The following is a 25,721-nucleotide window of genomic DNA, read 5'->3' on the forward strand; positions in this document are numbered from 1 at the left end:
AACGATGAACGATGAACCGCGGTTAATTAGACGATAAATAACAAGAAGGTCTTGATTGTTTTCATTCTGACATGCTCATTGATATATTTTAATAGATATTATACTGGTCAGGACGTCGTTTACGCGAGGAGTAATATATCGGACGTCATGCGGCAATATGACGTCATAATGCTCGTCATAATGCTCTCTTACCGGTCCGCGCGTCGACCGTTGTTTATCGCAGAATACCTGGAAATCAAATCGAGCCATGTAAGAAGTTATAATATATTAGTTTAAACATAATAATCTATAAATATATATTTGTAGTTTAGGTATTTATCAACGTATTATTCTACATGTACATAGACTAGATCAAAAGGACGGATTTCGGATGAAAGACACTTTTTTGGTCACTTTTCAATATGAATAAAGAGAAAATAAAGGCTGAGACGATACGTAGATATGAAAATGTAAATTCTAAGAAACATATAATATTATTCTGAGAATATTTCACTACAAAGTTCGCCAGTCTTATTTAGATATCAGTTCTTTAGTTCAGCCTTAAATCCATAACTTTTTCGAAATAAGAAATTATTCCGTTCAAATTTAACAATGTAGAATTAATGTCAACCATCCATACCATTTCAAAATATAAACGCGATAGTTAATATGAAATATATTAAGTGCTGCATTCCAAGTTCTTGACCCTAGCATGAGATCTCAGAATACAAAGCAATACGCTAACTGTTTAGTTCTACACTATTGCACCTAGTATGAACTACAAACATTATCTCAATGAATTATATGATGCAATTATTCGTGTTGAATTAATATCTGATTTGCTCTGCATTTAGTCTTGTCACAATGCACTAGCATTATTAAATCATTTTTATTTACAGAAACACAAATTAGTTTTATTTTTGTATATATGTTGCCGTGTGTACACAATGCTCATATGTTTGCAAACTCTTGCGGTCGTTCCCTCCTCATGAGAGGTTCAGGTAAAGGATTTCTTGGCAGTTCGTATCTCAGCTTAGACCACAACATTTTCTCTTCCAAACTAAACACCTTTCTGCCTTTCATTTTAGATGACCATGGTTCTTTTTTCGCTATCTCTTCAGCGTTTTTATCATATAATAGATAAATAATTCGACCTTCATTTTGTTCTAAAGTTTCTGAGTGGCATAGTTCGTACTGACACCAAGGGTGGTTATCGTAGTCTGTACTAAGGATGATCAATAGTCGTCTGCTTTTATCAATCAGTTCAAGTCTCGCGTCCGCTTCAGGACCAGGTGGTGCATTTCGTGCAGCTACACACAAACTGTAAAACGGCTTTTTCTCTTTAAGCTGCTTGAAAAGTACCTTCATGACCCATTGCCTGACATATGTATCATTGTCATCAAAAGAGACATACATGTCGAAAGTCTTATCCGTGTTTTTGTCTACTTCATATTTATCCGAGGGATGAATTTTGAAAATTTTGAAAAGAAGTACCTTCGTCTCGTACGGGCATCGTTTAGCCGTTATCAACAAGGCAATTACAATACCTAATACCAAAGACAGCACTACAATCAGGATAATACTCCCAACGTTATTACATTTCAAGATACCTTCATTCAGATCAATTATTTTGTAAAATTTGCCTTCAAATGTGCAATTAAGGGTCTTATCAGCGTATCTTGGTGCCAGCTTTATCCAGTCTACCATCCATAGCATATCACATGAACATTCGAGGTTATTTCCTTGAAAGTGCGCGTCTTGAAACTTGATATTCTGTGCTCCTGACGGAACATCAGTGAGTAAATTGTTACTAAAGTCAATGAATGCATTTTCTTTACTTGCTATATTATCTATGACGAAGTCCGGTAAAGTGGTAAGGACATTGTCAGGCATTGACAGATTTGTTATGTACTCTAAGTAACTAACGTTACCAAATTGGGTTATTTCATTGTGTCCAAGCTGTACCTCAATTTTATCGTATGGACTTCTTGGGAGCGTGTCTGGTATACTTGTCATATTCAATTCTTGACAGTCGACGTTAAGGATGCCTTCTTCTGGCCGGTCTTGGCACAGACACCCTGCTGGACAATCATTCGTAATGTTACAAACAAATTCAGAGACGGCTACATCATAGAACGCTCGTTTGCCACGTAAATGTGGAGGATTGTAACACGTTATATTAAGATAATCGCTATCAGCCCACAAGAAAAATGACTGTCTAACTCTTTTAATCATATTATGAGCATAGCAATCACAGCTAAAAGGGTTTTCACGAATGTCTGGTAACAGTTCTACTAGTACTGATTCAATACCAGTATCTTGGGAAGTTGTGTCTTTATATTGTATCAAGTACCAGTCATGCCACTCTGTGATGTTATTATGCCGCAAATCTGTAGTTGCCTGAAAATAAACATATCACTATATAAAATACATGCAACGGTTTCCTAGTGAAAAAGAAATTCGGATATGAAAGATTCACAATCATTTATTAAAATTACAAAGTTGACCAGGTAATTGGCTTTATTAGCAATAACAGAATACGTTTTAAAAAGACATTGTTACGATGCAATTATATTGTAATTAAATCTTACCCCTTCATACACAGTTCTTGAAATATACGTCCAATTATAGTCGTTAGTAAATGTCGATACATAATTGTAACGCAAGTCCAGACGTATAGCTTGCTTGACGTAGGCCCAAGGCTCGAAGGCTGTTATCTGGTTATGATGAAGGATAACCTCTTCAATATGCCACATACTGTAGTTAAATACTGACAGCGGAATATATGTGATCTTGTTGTAAGAGAGATCTACACTTATTAGATTGTTTTTGTTCTTGAAAAAGTCCATAGGAATTTCAGTCAGTTCGTTATGATCAAGGTACAAACGTTCGAGACGTCGCATTATAGCAAAAGTTTCCAACTCTATGATTGCAATCTTGTTATTGCTGAGATCAAGAAGTTCCACATTCCATAATGTGTCAAATGATGAGTTCTCGACTTTAGTTAATTCATTATTAGACAAGTTGAAATGTTGACCACCTGTGCAATTGAAGAACCATCGAGTTTCTATTGCTGAGTTGGACGTACCCGACATATAAAAATGAGTTCTGTTCACACAGACGCACTCGATGCTACTGACAAGTGTTATAACGCAAAGAATAAGTTCTATTACAGCTGTCTTCATCCTCGATTCGTTTTCGTTTGTTTATTAATAAACAGTCTGAAAAAAATGAAATAAAATGTCATAGACACATAGGACTACAATAATTATTTCTGTATTGTATGATACGATGAATTATGTTTTGATTATTGCATTTATACATTAAACAATACGTTATAAAATTTGTTTTCAACTGAAAGATCAGTGCGCGCAATTGTGACTATTTTTCACTCATCCAATCAACAACTTAATTCATATATACCATTTCCGAGTTATACATATGCTATTGTTTTCTTATGATTGCCTTTGAAACAAGACAACACAGGAACTTCTTACCTATTTACTATGTACTCCAAAATTAAATTTATTGCCATTAGACGCGTATAAGGCGGTTTTTTGGGATTATTTACTAGAAATTTCAATATGATTTATACCCATCTAAAGCTACAGTCACACGTGCGGATATGTCCGTGCGTTGAGGTACGGTGCGAATGGGATTGGTCTGTGGGGGATGAGAGTTGGGTGGGGGGGGGGGGGCGGACAAGGATCTGTACGGAGCAGTACGTCTTGGTACGGGAAAAATGATGAGAAACGGGGAACGAAAAAAAAAACATACAGAACGCGAATAAGTACTACGTTGAACCACGTTTTCCTGTGCCTGGCAACTTGCCCAGTGGATGGACTGGTCTGCGATGAACTACGTTTAACTACGCTTAAATGCGGGCTGTCTCGAATAACTACGTTCAGCTACGGATCTATGTACGTTTCGGTACGGATAACTACGTTATACTTCGTTAACTACGGATGAATAAGTTTCATCCTAACTGGACTAAAGTCACGCTCAAATGACTACGGCTCACTCAAACTTTTGTGCAAGTTCAAACGTTGGAGAAACCTTGCATGTTTGGGATAAGTCTTGAATACGTTTTGACCAAGTGTTATTACGGATTGATACGGATTACTACTTTGAAGTACGACTCAGGTACGGATCGATACAGATTACTACGTTTCTACCCATGGCTAGACGTTGCTATAGTGCATGTTATTTCACCTGGTTGGGCGTGGTTTCGCGACGGTCCATAACATTATTGTGCAGTGTATGTAGCCAAAGTAGCGTTTAATTTTAGTCGTTGGTTACCGAAGATTACGGAATTAAACAATTATAACGCTCTACCTTTGGGATTACCATTATTTGCATAAGTCAGAGATTAACTGCGCCCCGCCAGGTCGAATAAAACGCACTATACCTGGGGTATAAACGAACATGAGATAGCATTCAATTCTTATATATATAATTCTACAGTAGCGTCACACATTTGTTGTTTATATGAAAATAAAATTTAGTGAATGTTAATATAGTAAAATTTTCGCTAACGGTAACCTGTGAACAATGACCGCTTGACCTAAGGCTTGCAGACCATTTGTTTCATTTTCATTTGAAACAATTGCAGTGCAATAAATCTACCAGTTAGTAAAATTAAAGGCAACTTTGGAACAGAACGTTGTATGGTCAAAATATACATGATTAACTGTAAGAAGCTACTAGGATAAAAGCATAATGTTCATCAATATAACAAATATCTTTTTGATTTATAAATATATATGCGTGTGTGCGCGCGTGCGTACGTGCGTGTGTGTGATTCATGCAGTAAAGCTGTAGAAGTACAATAAATAGATACTACACATGTGCCTTTTCATATTGAATTTATTAAACCAGTTGAATAAAATAATAAAACGCGAGGCTCTGCCGAGCATTTTATCAAATGAATGTTATTGAACGAGTTTAATAAATTCAATGTGAAAAGTCACAGATATAATATTCTTTTTATCACATGTAAGCTTTTCCTGCCAAACCGTAAAATGGCTTTCTTTTACTATTATAAACAAGTCCATTCGACTTTTTGCGACGCCGATGTCAAAGCTTTATTACACTAGACATAAGTGTTTTATCAAATGTACGTATTGACTCTATTTCAGTCCCGCGACGGCAAACATTTGATAAATCAAAGATTTAAACATTTTAACCAATCAACTGATTGTTTTATTGATTGGTTAACTAGGTAGTAAGTAAGTAGTTTTATCTTTAGTACTTCCTCGTCTACATTCGCCACTCTTAAACTGATAAAGGAAGTGTTAAACAAAAATGTTCCAGCATAATAACTGATAACAAATTTGTTTAGACGCGGAAGTGCCAAAAATTACGTGTTGAATCGTAAAATTATAAGGCTTCTATTCAGCTAGAGTTAATTGCGTTTTTTAACTATTATTCTCTTAACTTGCTTGTTTATCGACGGTGGGACAATGGTTTGAATAAAAACACACAATAATCTATTAATTTATGAATGTCAGCTAATTCTATATGAATAACACTATTTTCTTTTGAAGCTGAATAAATATAATTATATAATCATGTTAAATCTAAAAAATATGAAAACAAAATAGCGTCATCTGATTTAAAAAGGGAAATGCTTCCTATTTTCGTGTCAAATCTTTCAAATTTCAATTTAATGTTTATGCAGTATGTACAAAAACATTATGATCTGTATCATATGTATAAAAACAAAAAGTTATTGTAATATGGCGAGAATTCAGCTGTATATTATATCATAAGATATCGACTGCAGTAATACTGGTGTATGATTCCTAAATAAGTATGACGTTTGTTTATGTCTAGTCATTTGGTAAATCACATGGGAATCTGTGGCCGGATGGTTAAGGTTGCTGCCTTCGAATTACTTGCTTCTCATCGATTTGAGTTCAAGCCTCTCTTGGGGTGTAGCATTCTGCATGTGCGGAAGCCATCCTTCTGGCTTACGGATGGTCGGTGGTTCTACCATATAAAATAATGCCCGAAGGGTCACCTGGGGTCTTTTTCCACCATCAAAAGCTAGAAATTCGTCATACGACTTATAAATATGCCGATATTATGTTACCCTCACCCCACCCCCACCCAACAAAAAACGTCAAATTAAAACGTGATGCGGTAAACTCTATGCTACAGAAAGATACAGGATGCATAGGCCATGGTTTCGAACTTAAACAAAAAACAACAACATATTTTACTGTTATTTACAAGAGGCAGATAGCAAACTTTTCTTTGAATTTTAATTATATATAAAATTGTAGTTTATTTAATTCAACAGTTTATTTATCCTTTTATTATTTAATGTACATTCATTCTTCACACCATAAAGGATACTATTTTTTAATCCTTTGTATCTATAATAGTTTAGATCAAGTCAGGCTTAGTATATATTTTCTATAATAAACAGAAAATATATTAATTACAACTTAATCTATTTTTATTGCTTTTTAAAGCATCGTTCTTGATTCCACGAGACTGACTATACACTGAACAAATAATCATGATGGTAATACATTTTAAACCTACATATCACGATAGTAATAGAAATCCGTATCAAACAAAATGCAAAATCAACATATTGAAAGAATGTGTAATAGATCTTACCTGGTCGGAGTTCTGCCGGCGTTTATATTGGTATCAATGTAGTGAATAATACAGGTATTTTAGCGCAGAGACGTTATCAGTTGGGTATTTCCCTACTGTTATTTTTATACATGCAGTTTAACTCTACCTCTTCTCATTGGTTTATTGGTTTTAGAAATCGACTTATCAGCTTAGGTTTATATGGGTTATTGGATAGTCGCGTGAATGAAGTTTCTAAATTATTGAACGTAATCACAATGTGTTCATCGATAGAAATTGATTTATTATTTAAACTTAACAAACACAAAGGTATAGAACATTCAGTAGAATTGCGCGTTTTGTAACGAGAGATTCACATTTTACTAAGGCTTCACAAAGTAAGAATTGTGGCAAAGCTATTTATTGAATGTTTATCATATTATCAGTTTTTATAAAATTAACTTTATTATTTTATTATTCATAAGCTGAAATTAGTTACTTTCTAATAAAACTCTTACAAGATTGTTGTATTTGCTTTTCGTTTGGGGCATAGAGATGAAACATATTTCGAACAAAAATGCACTAAGGCCAAAGAACAGATTGGTTTAAAATAAAAATAAAAATATCCACTATTTCCCTTTTATTAGCATTTTATAAAATTTAGAAAAAAAAAATCCTTTCTTTTTACACATTTAAAAATCTTTTAACTACGTTCAAGGCCATAGTTTTGTACATGCATTATATAAAATCAAATGTACTTTAATGTAGACCTGTCTTATCAATATGAATGCTATTATAATGCCTATTCTTATCTTGTTCAAAATTCAAATTGTTTTCAACTGTTTATAAACACCTACATATATTTTCTTCTAACCATATGGCGGGTTATTCTGTTGGACTGGTTTGGCTTTTGGTGTTTGTTTCAAACAGCTGTGCTGTAAACACGGAAGCAGATGTGACATTAAATGAAAGACTTCGAAGACTTGATGAAAGACTTGAACAACAAGACGTTATAAACAAGCAGCAGGCGGAGCGAATAAAACAGCTAGAACTGGCAAGTCAGCGACAACAGGAAACCATACTGAAACAAGAAAAAACAAACCATCTGCAAGCGAAACGGATACAGCTTCAGGAAAATGAGATTCGTCGGATTAAACAAACACTGAAAACATTCTGCAGGTTCGTTTTCTTCTTCTTGTTTATCAGCGTTTATTCTTAAAATGCTGTAATTCATTTCTTGTTTGCTGTTATACCCTTTATACCCTTTTGTACCTTAGCCCTTTGTCATGAAATATACTATGTGATTTTGCCATATTGTCTTTCTTTTCCTAATTGCGAATAATTTCAGGGTGAGGTAGACTTGAAGTTTTATCCATATCTTATAAAATTTACTATCTTTTATATAGCTTTAAATGAGTAAGTTAATATATATTAAGTTGAAATAGAATAGAAGGAATAGCGAAACTATCAAATCATCGCGTTGTTTAAACTTGAGTTTACCATTTTTCCATTGCTAGAAGGAAAAATCATCGCGTTGTTTAAACTTGTGTTTACCATTTTTCCATTATAAATGTACAAAATGTTATATTTCAGGATCCAGAACAGCAAGACGGAGACCGAATACGAGTCGAATTGGAAGAAATCTAAAGCAATTGCACGCAACTTACAAATATCAAACCCAGTACCACCAGTTCAGAGAGGTGTGCCTTTTATATCACAACCTTAAAAGTAGTAAATTAAAAAAAAAAACATTTTATAAAGATAGAAGGCAATAACCTGTACTAGTATTTTCATAAATCCAACCAAGAAAAGTTAGATGTATTTTTACATTTTCTTTTCATTTCAGCTACACGTCAATACGAAAGAATTGTGTTCTCATCATATTTGGATCATAATGTTCAAAACCTTGGCATAGATCATCCTATTATCTACAACAGAATACTTATTAACGAAGGGTCTGCCTACAATGAACACAGTGGTACGTTGAAATCTTCTTACGATCCTAGCTTTCCTCCGTTGTATTTGGTTTCGATTGAAAGAACATTCCATTCCGACATACATGCAAGTTTGCATTTTATTATATACATCGTAAGTGTTTTTAGTTGCTATATTACATTTTCACTTTTAAAGCTTTGAATGTCGGCTCAAAACTACAGACAATTAAACAGTTTTATATATCCAGTGACGATTTCGTAACTGATGTCGGTTAAGGCTTATGGTTTGATCTCATATTCGCAGTTTAAAGTGTCCCTTTTACAGACTTAGAATTATAATGTTGCTATTTCTGTCGCCAATATTCGACCAGTGTTTCATTCACGAGCGAATTCAAAACAGACAATCGAAAATATGCCTAAACATATAACCAGCTTCAGTTCTGGAATAATGTTGTTTTTTAAATTGAGAATTATTGGTGGTGCAAACTATATCCATTATCTGCATTTTGTTTTAGGCATGTTCACTTGTCCTGTGGATGGTATCTATGGATTTTATTTCTCCGTTTCAACACAAGACGTAAATCAGATTGTCGCCAAGCTGGTAGTTGATAGTGTGAACGAAGTTGACGGTGTCTCAGATACCATGCATGATAACCATGAGGCACAGGGAGGCAACTTTGTCTTTGTGGCGTTGACAAAAGGCCAACAGGTTTGGGTGGCTAACTACAGATGGGCGTCCCATTCAATGCAAGAGACAGACATCTATAGATTTTCTACTTTTTCTGGGTTTCTATTGAATTAATTGTACTTTACATATTTGGAAGAAAAAGGTGCTTAGTTATACAATCTGGATTTGTGTGTTTTTTTTTTTTTTTTGTTTTTTTTTCTTAAGTTTTAAGTAACATAGACAGAATAAAGGTTTTAAAGTTTTAGAAAAAAGCGGACGCAGTGTCACAGTGTTAAATCTGTCTGAATAACAAACGTATTCGGTCCTCCAACAAAAATTTACCAGCACTGAATCCTGTGTATTGTATACGGGTGTTTTACAACTTGCACACCAAAAATCTACGGAAGCTTATCTGTAACTTGAACATCTAACCACTAAAATGATATTTATATAACACTAATAGTATGTTAAACGAGTTAAGGAAATGAGGTACCGATTGCGGCTATAATAAAAATCTTAATACAGACGAAAGAGAAAGTAATAAGGTAAACTTCTATGTATAATAGCAATAAACAATTCTATGTGTTTTACCAGCCATTATTTTTATTGCGGGTGGTATCCTTGGTAGAACTACAGACTTCAACAACCCGATCAAATTGCTTCCACACAGTGATCGAGCGAGGGACAAGTGGTTCGTTGTTTGTGACCGTCTGAATGCAGACCATCCCCTTCAACTTTACATTCACAATATCATTACAAAACAAATGTATTTGTTATGCAAGTATCGTAGAGGTTTTGATTTTCCATTATTAATAAAATCAATGCCATTTGCCAGGCTGTCCTAAAGGAAACATCATAGTTGTTATAAACTCCTGCACTTCATGTATTCCTGGTTTCTCAGAAAATACCAAAAGTTGCATTACTTTATCGGAATTTATTTGTTAAATGACAACTTGTACACTTATTTTGACGGATACATGATAACGTTCAAATTTTCGAATTGAGATAGATTTTTATACTGGAATACAGAAAACAACGATTTAGACGACGCTTTGGACCGGTGAAAATGTGAGTTGGAATGTATCAGTAAAAGTATTAAATAATGTCGGACAGAATCAGCGACGTTTTTAAAATTAAAATGTGGCATTAAAGCTTTTATATTGTGATATATCAGTGAAAATTTATATTGCAACGTGTCCATTACTGTTTTTATTTGAGCAGAATTGCAGATGACCGTGGGATTGTTGGTGACCAGACAGAAAATTGCTATTCTTGCATTAAGGAAACATGACACGAAAGCTACAAGACTTAGTACTGTTTTCATAGGTGATTAATCTACTATTAAATCTTTGAAACGGTGTACATGTTTTAAATCGGGGTGCAATAATAAATATCACTACCAAATGCATGTATATTCAAGGATTTTAAACGATTACAAATGTATTTTACTTCTCGTTGTTTCAAACGTGACTTTAATCATATGTTTCCATTTTAATAAAAAAAAGTAATAATTGAAAGTTCGAAACAAAACAAACACATAATGTTAAGAATAATCATTTTACATTCGACTTCTTTTCATTACGTATGTACCGTTTTTAACTTTTTAACTTGTTTAACTTGTTGACATGCTTTCAAGATACATGTATATGAATTATGTGAGATAAGATAAGAACATACTGACTGATACATCCAAAATCGTAGATTTTTTTAAATAAAATTACATGTGATTTTACGCATTTACACATGTACGACTATCGGCCTAAATTAAAAAAAAATAAACAGCGACGCAAAAACAAATATTCGACCCTGACACAGCAATTCGAGGACTGAGTTGCCTTGTTGATACACTGTTTACTCTCCTTTATGAAAAGTATATTCAGTGTTATCATATTTCCTTAGACTGGAAAGAAATGTTTAAGGTTAAGTTTTATATTAAATTTTATCTGTAAAGTTATCAGTCTAGGTAAGATTTTTCATTGCGGAAACAAGTTTAAACGTTTTATATAGTAAAAGCTATTTATAAGTTTTTCATCCTGTTGTCGAACTAGTCTTATCAGTGATGATTATCTATACATGTTTGACAAATTCGTGTGTAGGACTTTGAACAAAATTTATAACACACGTGGCATTTCTGATGATAAAATGATGTCCATAATTATAGTTTGATGATAATATGTTCTTTTGATGTTAAGGCGGAGACTGACCAGAATGAGCAACTGCTTGAGGGATTTAAAAGACTTGAAGAAAGGCTTGAGAGACAAGAGGAGCTCAATTTGAAGTTGCAGGACATGTTGCGGCATCAGGAAGAAAGGCTTGAGAGACAAGAGGAGCTCAATTTGAAGTTGCAGGACATGTTGCGGCATCAGGAAGAAAGGCTTGAGAGACAAGAGGAGCTCAATTTGAAGTTGCAGGACATGTTGCGGCATCAGGAAGAAAGGCTTGAGAGACAAGAGGAGCTCAATTTGAAGTTGCAGGACATGTTGCGACATGAGAAAGAAAGGAACAATGCACAAGATGCCATTATAAAACAACAATAGAAGGAAATTGTGAAGCAACAGAAGAATTGCAGGTTAACACATGAGTCGTGCCATGAGAAAACCAACATAGTGGGTTTACGACCAGCATGGATCCAGACCAGCCTGCGCATCCGCGAAGTCTGGTCAGGACTCATGTTGTTCGCTAACAGGTTCTCTAATTGCAATAGACATTGAAAGCGAACAGCACGGATCCTGACCAGACTGCGCGGATGCACAGGCTGGTCTGGATCCGTGCTGGTCGCAAACCCACTATGTTGGTTTTCTCATGGCATGGCTCAGTCATGTTGCATTTGTTTTAGGTTTAACGACATTTTCAATAGTATTTTAGTTATGTGGCGGGAGCAGTTATACTTACCATTTTTCCTCAATTATGTACCAGTACCATTCTCATCCAACAGGAGGTTCGTCAAAATCCTGAGACGTACCAGGCAACCGCGGTAAACCTCTGGTATAAGAGAATGGTAAATGCTTTTCCACATGATCAAACGGTGCAGGTCGAATAAATTTAAATTGTCACGGAGAAAATATGCCATGCAAGGGGGTCGAATCTGTTCTAGGATGATTTACAAGAAGTCTCAATATGGTTTATAGGCCATTAATGTAAAGGCACAACATATCATTCGATTCTTATATCTATAAAAATAGGTTGTTTGTTTTCCATGAGTATCAGAATATCAACATAAATGTCACGATATCGATGTTTTTAACATCTAGATATCAGCCAAAAAGAGCCCTCGCATTCAGCTGTAATTTTCCTTGCCATTTTCCTTAGTTATAATATATCTTTAAAATATCGTTAGATGCGATATAAAATCAAACAGTTCTGTCAATTTAGTTTTTACTTTTAGCTCAGAAAATTTAGTAGAAGCTGCAATAATGCCTTTTTTTTTAATTTCGGCGTCTATTTTGAAAGAATGAATGATACCGTATGGTTCATATTTTTATGAATGACATCGCATTGCACGTGCTTTTACGCGGAAAGGTTCGTCTTTGATATTATTACACCAATGTTGTTTTTATTTAACCAAAATAAACGTTATTGTATTTCCATATAAAGTGAATGTAAATATCCATAATTATTCATAATCTTACATGGTCAAGTGTAATTTGAGCCGCACCATGAGAAAACCAACATAGAGCGTTTGCTGCCAGCATGGATCCAGACCAGCCTGCGCATCCGCGTAGTCTAGTCAGGATCCATGCTATTCGCTAATGGTTTCTCTAGTTGCAATAGGCTTTGAAAGCGAACATCATGGATCCTGACCAGACTGCGCGGTATGTTTGTTTTCTCATGGCACGGCTCATTTCGTACCAGCGGTATCAACAGTGTGTATATTAACAACGTATGTAAATGTGTGAAAACATGAATTCATTCCTAGATATTTCATGTTTTATATTGAAGTTCTTTCAACTTTCAGATGCAATAATGAAGAAGCTGAAATGGACACACAAGAAGAAACAAAGAAACAATATAATATCAAGAGTATCTCAAGACGTAACAAAGACAAGCGCAAACTCAAATCATTTACTAGAGGTAACGTAAAAACTCATACTTGTTTTAAACTAGTACGTGACGGGTCAATACGGCTTTGTCTTTGAGACTTAGTTTCGATGATAGACGAAAAATGTCAGTTGATCAAAACTTCCACCAAACAAAACAATAAAGGGGAAACTTATCACATCTGCAATTCGTCTTCTGCATTGTGTAACTAAATCGCATAAGCATTAACAAAACGGAAATTGCGGCATATATGTTACAGAAAAGTGGCAGCGATAATATTTGTTAAACATGTACCCATTGTTATCACCTTATTAAACAAAGACGCCTGAAACTGTTTGTTTTTATACAATACTTGCACTGTGTGCACGTCGATTACGGCGTACAAAAAGTGGAAGCGGCGCGCTAGGAAAGAAAGCCATAACAAACAGGCAAACATCATGTTCCTTGATAAAGTATTAGAACAGAAACAATCTATCTTAAACAGTGACTTGCTCGTGAATAAAACCATTTTTGCCGTTCAGATGCTTAGCGTAACTGTTTGTGAATCATTTAAGAAATTTATAGCAAAACAGTGCTTTATCACTATTTATGCACGATGGGCGGTTATACGTCGGGAGTAATAATTTCACGAGGGCGCAGCCCGAGTGAAATTATTTCGGACGACGTATAACTGCCCGAGTGTATAAATAGAGATAAAGCACTGTTTTGCTATAAATCATTTCGATTCTAATATGTTCTTTATTGTAAAATTTATATCAAGTATGATGGAACTGTTTCTTCGCGCAAGCATGTCGCCAATAGTAGGTATTTGTTAAAACACACCAGGACCAGAAACGGTAATACGTCTTGCGGCAGAATTCAGTTCGAGCGAAAATTATTGCGAATTATTCAGCAAAGCAAACAACCAATTCAGTATGTTTATAAATTAATCAAAACATTTGTGCAATGTGACATTTCATCAAAAACATTTTATTAAGTAAAATATTTCATAAAATTTGAAAGCGCTATTTCTTGATGCGTACATGGCGCCAAATATCACGTTGACGTGACGTGACATATTAGAATACTTCTTACATTATCAAGAAACATTTGTATTTCAGCAAACCGTGAACTGTTGGAAAGAGTGGCGTTCTCTTCATTTCTTGACCACAATCTCGAACATCTTGGAATAAATCATCCAATAATATACAACAAAGTACTACTGAATGAAGGATCAGCGTATAATAATAACAGCGGTAAATTCACATTTTTTAATTCTATTCAAATAAATTAATTATTTGACCACCAGTTAAGTAATTGGTCCGTGTTCTTTGCGCATTACAAGTTTGAAACCATCTATAGGCTAGAGGTTGAGGAATGGGATGTTTTATGTAAACGAACAATTCTGAGCGAATGTGCATATATGAATTTCGACCGGTAACGCATTTCGTATGATAAATAAGACTTCTATCCGATCACAGTAAATATACATACTACAATATAACCATATTTCAGGTATGTTCACCTGTCCAACGGATGGCTTGTATGTGTTTTATTTCTCCGTATCAACGAACGGTGTACACCAGGTCGTTGCAAAGTTGGTAGTTGATGGCACAAATCAAGTCGATGCTATTTCTGTTACCTTTCACACTTACCATGAGGCCCAGGGTGGTAATCTTGTCGTCCTTTCATTGCAAAGTGGCCAACAAGTATGGGTAGCTAACTACAGATATGTAGACAAATCAGTGCAAGACTCAAACGCCAGCAGATTTTCGACATTCTCTGGCATTTTGCTCTATTAAAATGGATTTTCGCAAACTGTGTATTTCTTTTTCTTTTCTTTTTTTATTTTGTTTTCCTTTTTTTTATTTTTTATTATTTTTTTTTGTTTGAAACTCGGTTTGCTGAAAATAAGCACACACTGTTGACAAAGACGGTGCAGGTTGCAGGTTCCATACCCAGTAAAAATTGAAATTGAGAATCCCTTTATGAAATCCATGAAACGGTTATCGAGTATATATAGTTAAAGTGGCATTATAGGCATCTTACTGCACATAGTGTGTTTGTTGACTGTATTATAAAAGCAATTTTTAGATGCTGTGCATTGAAATTTGTTAAATTAGCGATAATGTCTAAGTACTTGAAGTTGATGTTTAAGCAATAAAAAAGTTGGACTAATAAAATCAATCTTACATTATTATATTATCCTAATATCGCTTTCCTACCATTTTTCATACTGCCCTTTTATCCAACCATCCCTCTGTCAGACCATTACCTTTCGTACTTTTCTTCCCGCGTTATAAAATTAAGTGACCATTGCACTTCTTCTGCGGCGTTCGTCTGCTAGATTCAGAAGATTAAAAGAATAAATTCAAAATAGTATTACTGTATTTTACTACTGGATTTGTGCCTTTGAGTGTTTTTTAACCCTGATATCATAGGATGGTAGGGTAGTGCCAAGTGGAATAGAAAGGTTATGATGGTAGGATGGTAACAGTACGTCATTCTGCCATCCTACATATCGATATCCTGCTACCATACCGTCGCCATTCTACCTTCACCATCCTTCTTTCCTACTATCTTGTCATCCTACTATCCTACAACCAGGCGAAGAGCGATGGTAGGATATAAAAACAGTGTTGCGTAGTTTCATTATTGTAGTTTAGTATTAGGCATCTAAACAATACCTCTCTTGTTATGTACTGAAGCAGCCTTTCATAATAGGACATTTTACTTTTTCTGCAGTGATATTTCACTGGATGTGTAATCAACGTGTTCTTATAAATTTCTTCTTCTGTGTTGCTTTTCCAACACATTTCTATTTTCATGCATATGGTTATACACATGAATTTTCATATATTGTGTATCATTAAAAGTATTGCAGATGTCGAAGGAAGAAAAATGAAACTGCGTTACTAGTATTTTGGAAGATATCATCTGTCGGGCTGAAAGCGCTAATGTAAATGCAAATATATCCTGCATATTTAATTATATACATGGAATGCCTGAACAAGACACACGATCCCCGGGTTGAGCGTCCGACATCTTAACAATTAGACCACAGCTCCCCATTTGACTCTTGATTTAAGGTTGTAGATTCAAAATCCTGTCAGAACGCAGTATGGAAATCCATTTCGAAAGAGCGAGTATGCTTAAATCCAGGAAGCACCCATGGATAAAGGTTAGCATAATATGTACATCTATTAAATATTTTACCATATTATTTTTATTTTTAATTATAATTACAATCTGTAATATCCAATGGCCAAAGTGTTAACAACTGTTTTGTTTCATCGACTGTATGTGTTTTCAGTCCATGAGTCATTTCCTCTGCTATTATTGCCATGCTTCCCAATGATCTATATTTTTATATTTAAACTTTTTTTATACCACGGGGAAATACCAATAATAACGTTGAATTGCGTGTTGAACAATAGAAATTATATTGGTTTATATATAGGTCAAATGATTAATAGGTCTAAATTAAGTTTGTACCTTGTTAGTGCGAAATGAACGGCAAAATACTATCGGCAAATCTATGAATCGCGTTAGCGATTCATGTTTAATTTGCCGATTTTCTCTACTAAATATTATTCTTTTCAATACCATTGTTAAATGCTTGGACAATAAAACCAGTTTAAGGTCAGGGACGCTCAGCTAAATTGAATAGTCTTTAATCTCGTTCACAACGTATCATTATGACTTTCTAAAGGTATAATGTTAAAGTGTACTTGCTCTAAGTAAGACCCTATAGATAATATTAATCGGTCGAACCTAACTGATGGTTCACAAGTTAAAAGGGGTTAAAAACATCCCCTTTGTGAATTCAGGGGCGGTAAGAGAGGACCACGGGGTCAAGACATCGTTTGAAACCCTCAAGGGCGGGCTGGAGTACAGTTTGAGAAGGCAGGTGGTTCCACAACACGACAGTATAAGGGAAGAAAGAGTATTTGAAATAATTTGTTTCAGTATGGACTTGACGGAAGGAGAGTTCATGCATATGCCGCGACATTCTCACAGGCCTTTCTAAGTAAGATGGAACTGGTACCGCAACTAAACCATACCTGAGCTTATAAAACATGGTCAGTCGGGCCAGGTCGCGTCTGTCCTGTGAAGTCTGCCAACCCAACTCGTTCCGCATGCTGGTGACACTGTCATAGGTAGAATAATTAACTGACTGTTTCAAATGCTGAAATAGTGTTGTTGTCTGGAGATAATACATGACTATTCAAGTCCTTAGCTGCTGTATATTTGAACAATAAGGTATTAATTGCAGGGGTCTTTAGTCACAGGATAAACCTTATTTCTCCAGGTACCACTAAATGTTCCGTCGTCGTTTGAGACATAGATAAGAAACGTGTTTCGGACAGGCGGTATGTGGAGGACATAGAGGATATAACATGAGTGTCTTTTCATATTGAATTTATTAAATGAATTGAATAAAGTAATAAAATGCGAGGCTCTGCCGAGCATTTTATGAATTTTATTCAACGAGTTTAATAAATTCAATGTGGAAAGTCACAAATGTAATATTCTTTTTATCACATGTTAGCCTTTCTTGTCGAAACATAAAACATTCGACTTTCTTTTACTATATAAACAATCTGACCGAGGTCACCTGCACTATAAATGACGTCGAGGTCAAAGCTTTGTTACACTAGTGTTTTATCATTTTTATTTAATGGCTTTATTACACTCCCGCGACGTCAGACATGTGATAAATGCATTTATTTGTTGTTTATTTTTATATTAAATTAGTAGTGCGCATGGGATAAGTTGTCGTGCGCCGGAGTTAAGATGTCGAACGGACAAGATAGATGTCGTGCGCTCAATATAAGATGTCGAGCGCACGAGAAAAGATATCTTGCGCTCGAGATAAGATGTAGTGCCCTCGAGATAAGACGTCGTGCGTTCGAGATAATTTAATCTTAAACATACATAGAAATCTAAGCTAATTTGCTGGCTTATTGAAGAAATTGTCTCCCTTGAAAACAGATTAACGAATGTATTAGCCGTTATCGGTAAATTTACGCCTATTGAAATAGTGGGGGCGGAGGAGGGGGCACGCCTGTATACGGTAAATCGCTCTGTCGCAACTTCCGAGCTAGTACACGTCGCGATGAAAGAACGTCAACAAAGATGAGTGTCATCATAACTTTTTTGTATTTTACAAGCAATGTATCGAATATTAAAAATCGGGGAATGGTAGGCGATGTAGATTTGATTCAACTTAAACGTTTACAGAGAACTTAAAGTTCGCTAAATTATTTTTAATTTATGGTCGTGGCGATGTTTACCAGAAAGCTGATTTAGCGGTAAACTGGACCGTTTCGTCATGAAAGCACTTTCATTGTCAGAATGAAACCGAGTAGTCGTGAGATAGCTGTAAGCTATAAAATTTGTACCAAGAATGGTTTGCGAGTAGAAATATTCACTTTTTTATTTTTTATTGTGAGAGACAGCTCTGTCGTGAAAGAGATAGTCATGTCGCTAAGGAGACAGCTCTGTGTTACATTTACAGTTTTGAACAGTGTTGATCGTAACAGGATAGTAGTTATGTCCAGTTACTCCGCAAGTAACTGTCGACTTCTCCATATGAATCATTGCGTCATAGACGGAAGTTAAATGATTTCAGACACACTGTCAAATATTCAGGGAGAACATACGCCTTAACCGTGCATCATACTCGAAGCCCACGATCAATTGCACTCTCTATTGAGCTAAGCGGGATATATTTTCTTAGAATGTGCAACTTTTTCTCTAAAATAAATGAATTCAGTTACAGAAAATGTACTACGTAAAATTAGCTTGTGAAAAGCAATAGACGCGTTTACAGGGTTACCCGTATATTTTAAGACGCCAACTTTATAGGCAATAGCTCTGAAACTTGTTTACATTACGTATTAAATTTGTAAAATCAAATCTGAATATAATTGTACCATATAACTTTCCGTGGAGGACATAACCCGTTTGTTTATATGTAAATACAATGTACTGTTTACAAATAACAGAGACGTTGTGACTTCATCATTGTACAAGCACGTTCAAATGCACTTGTAAATCTAAAATTTTAAGTTTTAAACAGTCATACTGAATTATAAGCTTAATACAATTTATAGGAAAACTTTTCATAGAAGCTTATTATGATGTATTTAGTGTGTTAACAATGTACGCATTAAAATAGCAACCTCAATTACACATACAATAACCAAATGACAAAAGTGATCGGTCCTCTAAATGTTAGAACTTCTTGTATAATTGAAATTCTAATATTGCTATTTTCATCTCCACAAATCTATTTTTATTTGAACCAATCAGACGAGTTATTAGCAAGCGTTTGGCTGAAAGGGACTGGACTCCAGATTTAGGGTAAAATTATCTTTCTTTAAAATTGAAATTTCGTCATATTATGATATGTGGAAGCATTAGCATCATAAAAATGCGAAATCAAGAAAAAAAAAACATGCATGCCGAGCCGGTAATAGAACCAGGGCCGCCGCGGCAATAAAAACTTTCCCGCGATGAAATACATACTTCAGAATGGTTAAAATAAAGACAGTTCACTTCCGTTACACCGTTACAAACGCTTTTCAATATTGAATGCAAAAAAAAAAGAATCATTCATATGTCTGTCCGTAACATATACTCTTGTTGCTTTATTATTTATTTCTTCGCAATAAGAACTATAAACCCGTGATAATCTTATATCGGAAGCTGGAATCTCAGGTTAAATATTTATGTATTTTCAAATTTCTACTACTTTCACGTTGAAAGCAAGGCTCTGATTGGCTAGCGGAACTGTCGTCCGAACGTAAGTCTCAAAACTGTACGAATAGGCCTATAGCTTTATGAAACAGCTATATCAAAATACTAGGCAAATTAATACATACATGTATGTTCAATGGAACAATGACTCTGTATGTTATTTCAAAAGAGGACAACCCAGCGTAAATATTACAAATTTCTCAATATAACATAAAAATTATAAAAACAGAGCGATCTCCTTGGCGACATGACTATCTCCTTCACGACAGAGCTGTCTCTCACAATAGAAAGTGAATATTTCTTCTCGCAAACCATTTTCGGTACAAATTTTATTTCCAAATACATTGTATACATTACAGCTATCTCACACCTACTCGGTTTGCTTCTTAATATCAGTTAAAATGCAAACATGTGACAATGATAATGCTTTCATGACGAAACGGCCCAGTTTACCGCTAAATCAGCTTGCTATCAAACATCGCCACGACCATAAATTAAAAATAATTTAGCGGACTTTAAGTTCTCTGTAAAGTTAAATCAAATCTACATCGCCTATCATTCCCCGATTTTTGATTTTCGATACTATGCTTGTAAAAAAACTAATAATATGATGACACTCACTTTTGTTGACGTTCTTTTATCGCGACATGCACTAGTTCGAAAGTTGCGACAGAGCGATTTACCGTATACCTCTGAAAGAGGTAGCTATGCTGTTTACCAGGCGTGTGTACGTGTGGGGGTGGGGGGGGGGGCGTGTAATCTGTAATATTTGCACTTGCTTTCAACATAATATTTAATACAATAAAATACGATCATCTTGCTTCCTTAAGCGTTTGAAATAAGTAACTACTTTTGATCCCGAGACCCATTAACTTCTGTAGGAAATAACAGATTTTAAACTTTACATGGTCTTTTTAAATGATATATTCTCATATCTATTCTCATCTCACAACATTTATTGAGTTATCGAAGTAAACTAGAAAAGTTAAGCTTTCTTTCAATGTGGTTATTTTAGGGCTATTTTTTATGTCTTCTTGCTTTTGCGTTTGAATATCACTGATTTTACTGATTTTGAAGTTTTTGCCCGTCTTAGTACACGTGGAATAATTACACCGGAGAAACATATAAAACAGGTACACATGTACTGTTATATGTCTCTGAATTAGATACAAAAATGTACATGTGTGTTGAAATAATTCCGTGTTTATTACTTTGTCGTATTAAATTAAAAAATTGTCTTTTAAATTACATGTTTAAATAAAAATATTTCTTTTTTTAATGAAAGAATAAATGCATGTTCTAAACATACCACCGCACTTTCACAAGAATGTTGTAAGATTTAAGAAAAGATTGCTTCTATTTCTTCTTACACATTTAAAAGTCTTTTAACAACATTTAAGTTCATCGTTTTGCACCTGCTTCCTATAATATCAATGTACTTAAATGTAGGCCCAAAAGTCTTATCAATATGTATGACATTAGAATGCGTATTCTTATCTTGTTAAAATTCAAATTAATTTCATTTCAATTCTTCATAAACACCGACGTATTTATTATACAAGCCATATGGCGGGTTATTTCGTAGGGCTGCTTTGTGTTTTGTTGTTTGTTTCGCACAGCTGTGCTGTAAACACGGAAGCAGATGTGACGTTACATGAAAGACTTCGAAGACTCGAAGAAAGCATTGAACAACAAGACGTTATCAACAAGCAACAGGCGGAGACTATAAGGCAGCTAGAACTTGCAAGTCAGCGACAACAGGAAACCATACTGAAACAAGAAAAAACAAACCATCTGCAAGCGAAACGGATACAGCTTCAGGAAAATGAGATTCATCGGATCAAACATACACTGAAAACATTCTGCAGGTTCGTTTCCTTCTTCTTGTTCATCAGCGTTTATTCTTAAAATGCTGTAATTCATTTCTTGTTTGCTGTTATACCCTTGATACCCGTTGGTACTTTAGCCCTTTGTCATGAAGTATACCATGTGATTTTGTGAAATTTTCTTTCTTTCGTAATTACAAATAATTTCAGGGTGAGATAGACTTGAATTTTTACCTATATAGTATATCTTATAAAATTTACTATCTTTCATGTTGCTTTAAATGAGAAAGTTAAGTTGAAAGAGAATAGAAGGAATAATGAAACTTTCAAATCATCGTCTTTTTTAAACTTGATTTTACCATTTTTCCATTACAAATGTACACAGTTTTATATTTCAGGACCCAGAAAAGCAAGACGGAGACCAGAAACGACTCGAATGGGAAGAAATCTAAAGCAACTGCACGCAACGTAGAAATAACAAACTTAGTACCACCAGTTCAGAGAAGTGAGCCTGTTTCATATCATTACCTTAAAAGTAGTAAATTTTAACAAGAGTGCCAGAATTTCACAATATACGCCCGTCACAGCAAATTTCTTTACACTAGCATCCGTATTTGCAAATGAAATTCTAATTTTGTGGTTGTTTACAATGATTTTTTTAGTAATTATTGTAATTCTTTTCTTTTTCTAAGTCCACAAAAAACCCAACTCCTTACCAGATAGAGATACCTTAAAATACATCTAAAATTTGAAAGTAACATCTATGTTGTACCACAGAAAAGTGGTCTTGGTTTTTCCCTATGGTCAATTATAAAAAAAAAGTTACAATGTAACAATGTAAGTTATTTATAGTAACAACTAAGGGAAGTTAATCTTAAAAAAAAACGAAAAAAAATTGTAAGTCCACACAAAATCCTTATCAGGTAGAGATAGGTCAAAAACACCTCAAAATTGGATGTAACATGCATGTTGTACTACAGTAAAGTGGTCTCGATTTTTCCCTATGACTAGTAATAAAAAGTTACAATATAAGCTATTTATAGTAACAACAAAGGGAAGTAATTCTAAAGGGACCTGCGCATGACACTCCGTTTCATGATGGTGTACAATTGTGCCAAGTTACTTCAAAATTCCTCCATGCATGAAGAAGAAATGCTCCGGACAAAGTCATTCTTGTATCTGACCTTTGGCCTCTAAGTGTGTGACCTTGACCTTAGACCTAGAGACCTGGTTCTTACGCATAAGAATCCGACTCGTGGTGATGAACATTTATGCCAAGTTATATCAAAATCCCTCCATGCATGAGGAAGAAATGCTCCGGACAAAGTTTTCCTTCTTCTATCCTTTGACCTCTAAGTGTGACCTTGACCTTAGACCTATGGACCTGGTTCTTGTGCCTGACACTCCGTCTCATGATGGTGAGCAGTTGTGCCAAGTTTCATCAAAATCCCTCCATGCATGAAGAAGATATGCTCCGGACAAAGTCATTCTTGAACTTGACCTTTGACCTCTAAGTGTAACCTTGACCTTAGAATAGGGACCTGGTTCTTGCGCATGACACTCCGTCTTATAATGATGAACAATTGTGCCAAGTTTCATTAAAATCCCTCCATGCATGAAGAAGATATGCTCCGGACAAAGTCTGCGGGCGCCGCCCGCCTAGGGTGTTCCCATAATACGTCCCGTTTTTTCAAACGGGCGTTTAAAAAGTCTATATTTTATAAACAGAAAAAAATAACAATAAGCAGTACTTCCAGTATTTCTATAATTACAACTTAGAAAAGAAAGATATATTTTTACATTATCTTTTCATTTCAGCTTCACGTCAATACGAAAGAATTGTGTTCTCATCATATTTGGATCATAATGTTCAAAACCTTGGCATAGATCATCCTATAGTCTACAACAGAATAATTATTAACGAAGGGTCTGCCTACAATGAACACAGTGGTACGTTGAAATCTTCTTACGATCCTAGCTTTCCTTCGTTACATTTGGTTTCGATTTCGATTGAAACAACATTATGATATCGTTACTGATGTCGGTTAAGGCCTAGGATTTCATATTCGCAGTTTAAAGTGTCCCTTTTACTGACTAAGAATGTATAATGTTCTCCAGAATATTTCTGTCGGCCAATATTTCGATCAGTGTTTCATTCTCGAGCGAATTCAAAACAGACATACATTTTTTGTAAACTGACAATATGCCCCAACATATAACTAGCCGCAGGTCCGGAATAATGTTTTTACTGAGAATTATAGGTGGTGCAATCTATAGAGCTATCTATTATCCGGTTTTTATTTTAGGCATGTTCACTTGCCCTGTGGACGGTATCTATGGATTTTATTTCTCCGTTTCAACACAAGACGTACATCAAATTGTCGCCAAATTGGTAGTTGATAGTGTAAACGAAGTTGACGGTGTCTCAGATACCATGCATGATAACCATGAAGCACAAGGAGGCAACTTTGTCTTTGTGTCGTTGACAAAAGGCCAACAGGTTTGGGTGGCTAACTACAGATGGACGTACCATTCAATGCAAGAGACAGACATCTATAGATTTTCTACTTTTTCTGGATTTCTACTGAATTAATTGTACTTTCAATATTTGGAAGAAAAAGGTGCTAAGTTATACAATCTGGATTTGTGTTTTGTTTGTTTCTTTTTTTAAGTTTTAAGTAACATAGAAAAAATAAAGGTTTTAGGTTTTAGTAAAAAGCAGGCACAGTGTTCCAGTGTTAAAACTGTCTGAATAACAAACCAGCTCGGTCCTCCAGCTAACATTTAACTGCACTGAATCCCGTGTATGGTATATGGGTGTTTTACACCTTGCACACCAAAGATCTAGGGCAGCTTATGGGATTAGAGCATATTAGGTAACTTGAACATCCATCCACTAAAATGAAGAACATACTGATTGATACTTCCAAAATCGTTGAATATTTTTAATCAAATTATATGCGTTTAATGCATTCGCAATTATCGGCCTATAGAAATTCGAAAAAGATTAAACAGAGACGCAAGAACAACAAAGCCCTTGCACATCAATTCGAAAAACAAAATAAATAGGACTGAATTGCCTTGTTGATAACACTGTTTACTCTCGTTTATACAAAATATATCAGTGTTATCATATTTCCTTCCACTGGAAAGAAATGTTTAGACAAAAGTTTTAGATTAAATTTTATCAGTAAAGTTTTCAGTCAAAGTAAGACTTTCCATTGCGGAAACAAGTTAAACGGTTGGGCGGTATTGCAAAATGCAGGTTATAGTATTAAGTTCGGGCACACACTAAATAGCAGTGCGAGTCTGCAGTTTGCAATATGTGGCGGGTTAGTTGTACCCAACATTTGATTTACATGCATAATAGTTGCAGACAATATAATAATGGGTTTATTAAGTGCCATATTATTTTATACGTTTGATTTTCATCTATTTGCACTATTATGCTGTTATATAATAATATAGTCATTTGTTATTAAAATGGCATGTTTCAATTCATTTGGTCATTTTTGTTTATGTAAATCAAACAGAGAAAAACTACCAACATGTATCAGCAAACATGAATATTATTTATTGTGAATCAATGTTCTTTTATGGCTGTGAGACTGTGTTATTTTTTACATATGCGTTGGACAATATAATTTAGTGTGGTATAACCTAAGGCAGTCGAATCCGGATTAGGGACGACACTCAGTTTTTTATTCAGTCTTACCAACGCCATTTTCTTTAACACGTTTTTTTTGCATCAACGGGAAATAATTCGACTTATAACCACCGTCCTCTTTCAATGTTATTAATGATATTTTTGAGATACTGTTCATGGTCCTCTTTGTACACTATAAGGCAATAATGTATTTGTCAATTTGTTGAATAACTTGTTCATGTTTTGCTTGATGTTCATCATGTTCAGCTATTCTGTAATTATTTCATACTTGTGTTGTC

General features: G+C 34.9%; 5 protein-coding genes across 5 annotated transcripts; 4 read left to right on the forward strand and 1 right to left on the reverse strand.

Annotated features, from left to right (window-relative positions):
• Positions 1–272: 272 nt before the first annotated feature.
• LOC128555357 (protein toll-like) lies at positions 273–6,748 on the reverse strand. Its single transcript, XM_053537565.1, has 3 exons — positions 6,610–6,748; positions 2,571–3,200; positions 273–2,379 (listed from the first exon to the last, which is right to left on the reverse strand). Exons 2-3 carry the CDS (start codon positions 3,162–3,164, stop codon positions 931–933), a joined length of 2,043 nt encoding a protein of 680 aa, XP_053393540.1. The 5' UTR covers positions 3,165–3,200; positions 6,610–6,748; the 3' UTR covers positions 273–930.
• A 633-nt stretch (positions 6,749–7,381) lies between these two features.
• Positions 7,382–9,347, forward strand: LOC128555358 (caprin-2-like). Its single transcript, XM_053537566.1, has 4 exons — positions 7,382–7,746; positions 8,161–8,267; positions 8,414–8,545; positions 9,017–9,347. The coding sequence occupies exons 1-4, from the start codon at positions 7,445–7,447 to the stop codon at positions 9,301–9,303; spliced, it is 828 nt and encodes a 275-aa protein (XP_053393541.1). The 5' UTR covers positions 7,382–7,444; the 3' UTR covers positions 9,304–9,347.
• On the forward strand, positions 9,341–15,341 carry LOC128555359 (complement C1q tumor necrosis factor-related protein 7-like). The gene is made up of 5 exons (XM_053537567.1): positions 9,341–10,494; positions 11,361–11,737; positions 13,124–13,239; positions 14,307–14,441; positions 14,701–15,341. Exons 3-5 carry the CDS (start codon positions 13,146–13,148, stop codon positions 14,985–14,987), a joined length of 516 nt encoding a protein of 171 aa, XP_053393542.1. The 5' UTR covers positions 9,341–10,494; positions 11,361–11,737; positions 13,124–13,145; the 3' UTR covers positions 14,988–15,341.
• On the forward strand, positions 11,334–11,705 carry LOC128550014 (putative golgin subfamily A member 6-like protein 3). The gene has a single exon (XM_053527852.1). The coding sequence runs from the start codon at positions 11,334–11,336 to the stop codon at positions 11,703–11,705; it is 372 nt and encodes a 123-aa protein (XP_053383827.1).
• A 6,138-nt stretch (positions 15,342–21,479) lies between the features above and the next one.
• LOC128555360 (heavy metal-binding protein HIP-like) lies at positions 21,480–24,413 on the forward strand. Its single transcript, XM_053537568.1, has 4 exons — positions 21,480–21,818; positions 22,175–22,281; positions 23,595–23,726; positions 24,083–24,413. Exons 1-4 carry the CDS (start codon positions 21,517–21,519, stop codon positions 24,367–24,369), a joined length of 828 nt encoding a protein of 275 aa, XP_053393543.1. The 5' UTR covers positions 21,480–21,516; the 3' UTR covers positions 24,370–24,413.
• Positions 24,414–25,721: the final 1,308 nt, after the last annotated feature.

This window comes from Mercenaria mercenaria, chromosome 2 (assembly GCF_021730395.1).
Source record: "Mercenaria mercenaria strain notata chromosome 2, MADL_Memer_1, whole genome shotgun sequence".
Classification (NCBI taxonomy): domain Eukaryota; kingdom Metazoa; phylum Mollusca; class Bivalvia; order Venerida; family Veneridae; genus Mercenaria; species Mercenaria mercenaria.

Bases quoted from the DNA above. Each gene is read 5' to 3' on its own strand.
- LOC128555357 (XM_053537565.1), bottom strand. From the start codon at position 3,164: ATGAAGACAGCTGTAATAGAACTTATTCTTTGCGTTATAACACTTGTC. The intron at 2,380-2,570 runs GTAAGATTTAAT...GTTTATTTTCAG, and splicing joins CAAGAACTGTGTATGAAGGG to GCAACTACAGATTTGCGGCA.
- LOC128555358 (XM_053537566.1), top strand. From the start codon at position 7,445: ATGGCGGGTTATTCTGTTGGACTGGTTTGGCTTTTGGTGTTTGTTTCA. The intron at 7,747-8,160 runs GTTCGTTTTCTT...GTTATATTTCAG, and splicing joins ACACTGAAAACATTCTGCAG to GATCCAGAACAGCAAGACGG. The intron at 8,268-8,413 runs GTGTGCCTTTTA...TTTTCATTTCAG, and splicing joins AGTACCACCAGTTCAGAGAG to CTACACGTCAATACGAAAGA.
- LOC128550014 (XM_053527852.1), top strand. From the start codon at position 11,334: ATGATAATATGTTCTTTTGATGTTAAGGCGGAGACTGACCAGAATGAG.
- LOC128555359 (XM_053537567.1), top strand. From the start codon at position 13,146: ATGGACACACAAGAAGAAACAAAGAAACAATATAATATCAAGAGTATC. The intron at 13,240-14,306 runs GTAACGTAAAAA...TTTGTATTTCAG, and splicing joins ACTCAAATCATTTACTAGAG to CAAACCGTGAACTGTTGGAA. The intron at 14,442-14,700 runs GTAAATTCACAT...ACCATATTTCAG, and splicing joins AGCGTATAATAATAACAGCG to GTATGTTCACCTGTCCAACG.
- LOC128555360 (XM_053537568.1), top strand. From the start codon at position 21,517: ATGGCGGGTTATTTCGTAGGGCTGCTTTGTGTTTTGTTGTTTGTTTCG. The intron at 21,819-22,174 runs GTTCGTTTCCTT...TTTATATTTCAG, and splicing joins ACACTGAAAACATTCTGCAG to GACCCAGAAAAGCAAGACGG. The intron at 23,727-24,082 runs GTACGTTGAAAT...TTTTTATTTTAG, and splicing joins TGCCTACAATGAACACAGTG to GCATGTTCACTTGCCCTGTG.